At 66.2% G+C, this 921-nt stretch overlaps 1 protein-coding gene across 1 annotated transcript in view; it reads left to right on the top strand.

Annotated features, from left to right (window-relative positions):
- The window catches only part of MOV10 (Mov10 RISC complex RNA helicase), a gene marked incomplete at its 5' end in the record, with an annotated part of 5,431 nt that extends 4,694 nt beyond the window's left edge, over nucleotides 1-737 (top strand). The window contains 3 exon segments of the mRNA XM_010145972.1: nucleotides 12-195; nucleotides 369-457; nucleotides 623-737. Coding sequence (XP_010144274.1) covers nucleotides 12-195; nucleotides 369-457; nucleotides 623-737 — 388 coding nt within the window.
- Between the last annotated feature and the right edge of the window lie 184 nt (nucleotides 738-921).

Genomic DNA, 921 nt, shown 5'->3' with positions numbered 1-921 from the left:
CGTCGGTGAGGGGAGGCCACTCTGCTGTAGGGGTGCTCCCCAGCTCCTCACCCGCTGTCCCCACCGCAGGTGGGCTCCGTGGAGGAGTTCCAGGGCCAGGAGCGACGTGTCATCCTCATCTCCACGGTGCGCAGCTGCAGCGAGTACCTCCAGCTCGACCAGCCCTTCAAGCTGGGCTTCCTCAAGAACCCCAAGGTACTGTGCTGCCCCGAGCAGGTCCCTTGGCACCCCCATTCTGGTCCGGTGCCCTGTGGGCAGCAGAGCTGCGCTGGGTGCTCAGCACCATACCGGAGCTGCCTGCGCCCAGGTGGGGCTGGGGAGGGGCTGAGAGTTGCTGCTGCAGGGGAAAGCTCTCACTCTTTTCTCAGAGGTTCAACGTGGCCATCACCAGGGCCAAGGCTCTGCTGATCGTGGTGGGTAACCCGGCCGTGCTCAGCAAGGACCCGCACTGGCAGAGGTGAGCCCTGCCCGGCTGTGCCTGGCCCCCTCCCCAGACCATGCTCCAGAGCCCCCAACTGCCCTTGCCCAGCGCCTGCGGATGGTGCCCGGCTGTGCCCAGCGCTGCACAGGCAGCGAGGGCAGTGCCACCTCCTGCCCACCATCTCCTCCTCTGTGCCCGCAGGTTCCTCAGGTACTGCAGGCAGGAGGGCGGCTACACAGGCTACCCCTACGAGGACGAGAGCCCGGCAGAGGACGGCCTCACCACTGACCTCCATGCCCTGCGCCTTGGCAATTAGCTGCTGCTGGTGGAGCTGCGGCACAAGCGGGGTGAGGAGTGGTGCAACCGGCCGTGCTGCGACACAGGTTCTAGGGGCACTGGGAGGCTTCTGCTGCAGCAAATGTGACAGGGCTAAGGGTACAATTCTCGCTTAGGGGCCGCCTGTCCCCTCCTGAGTCAGGGGCCAGCTCTGCACGGGGTTT

Source organism: Buceros rhinoceros, unplaced genomic scaffold (assembly GCF_000710305.1).
Source record: "Buceros rhinoceros silvestris isolate BGI_N320 unplaced genomic scaffold, ASM71030v1 scaffold42091, whole genome shotgun sequence".
Classification (NCBI taxonomy): domain Eukaryota; kingdom Metazoa; phylum Chordata; class Aves; order Bucerotiformes; family Bucerotidae; genus Buceros; species Buceros rhinoceros.
Note: the sequence above shows the minus strand (reverse complement) of the source record. Positions and strands in the feature narration are given on the sequence as shown.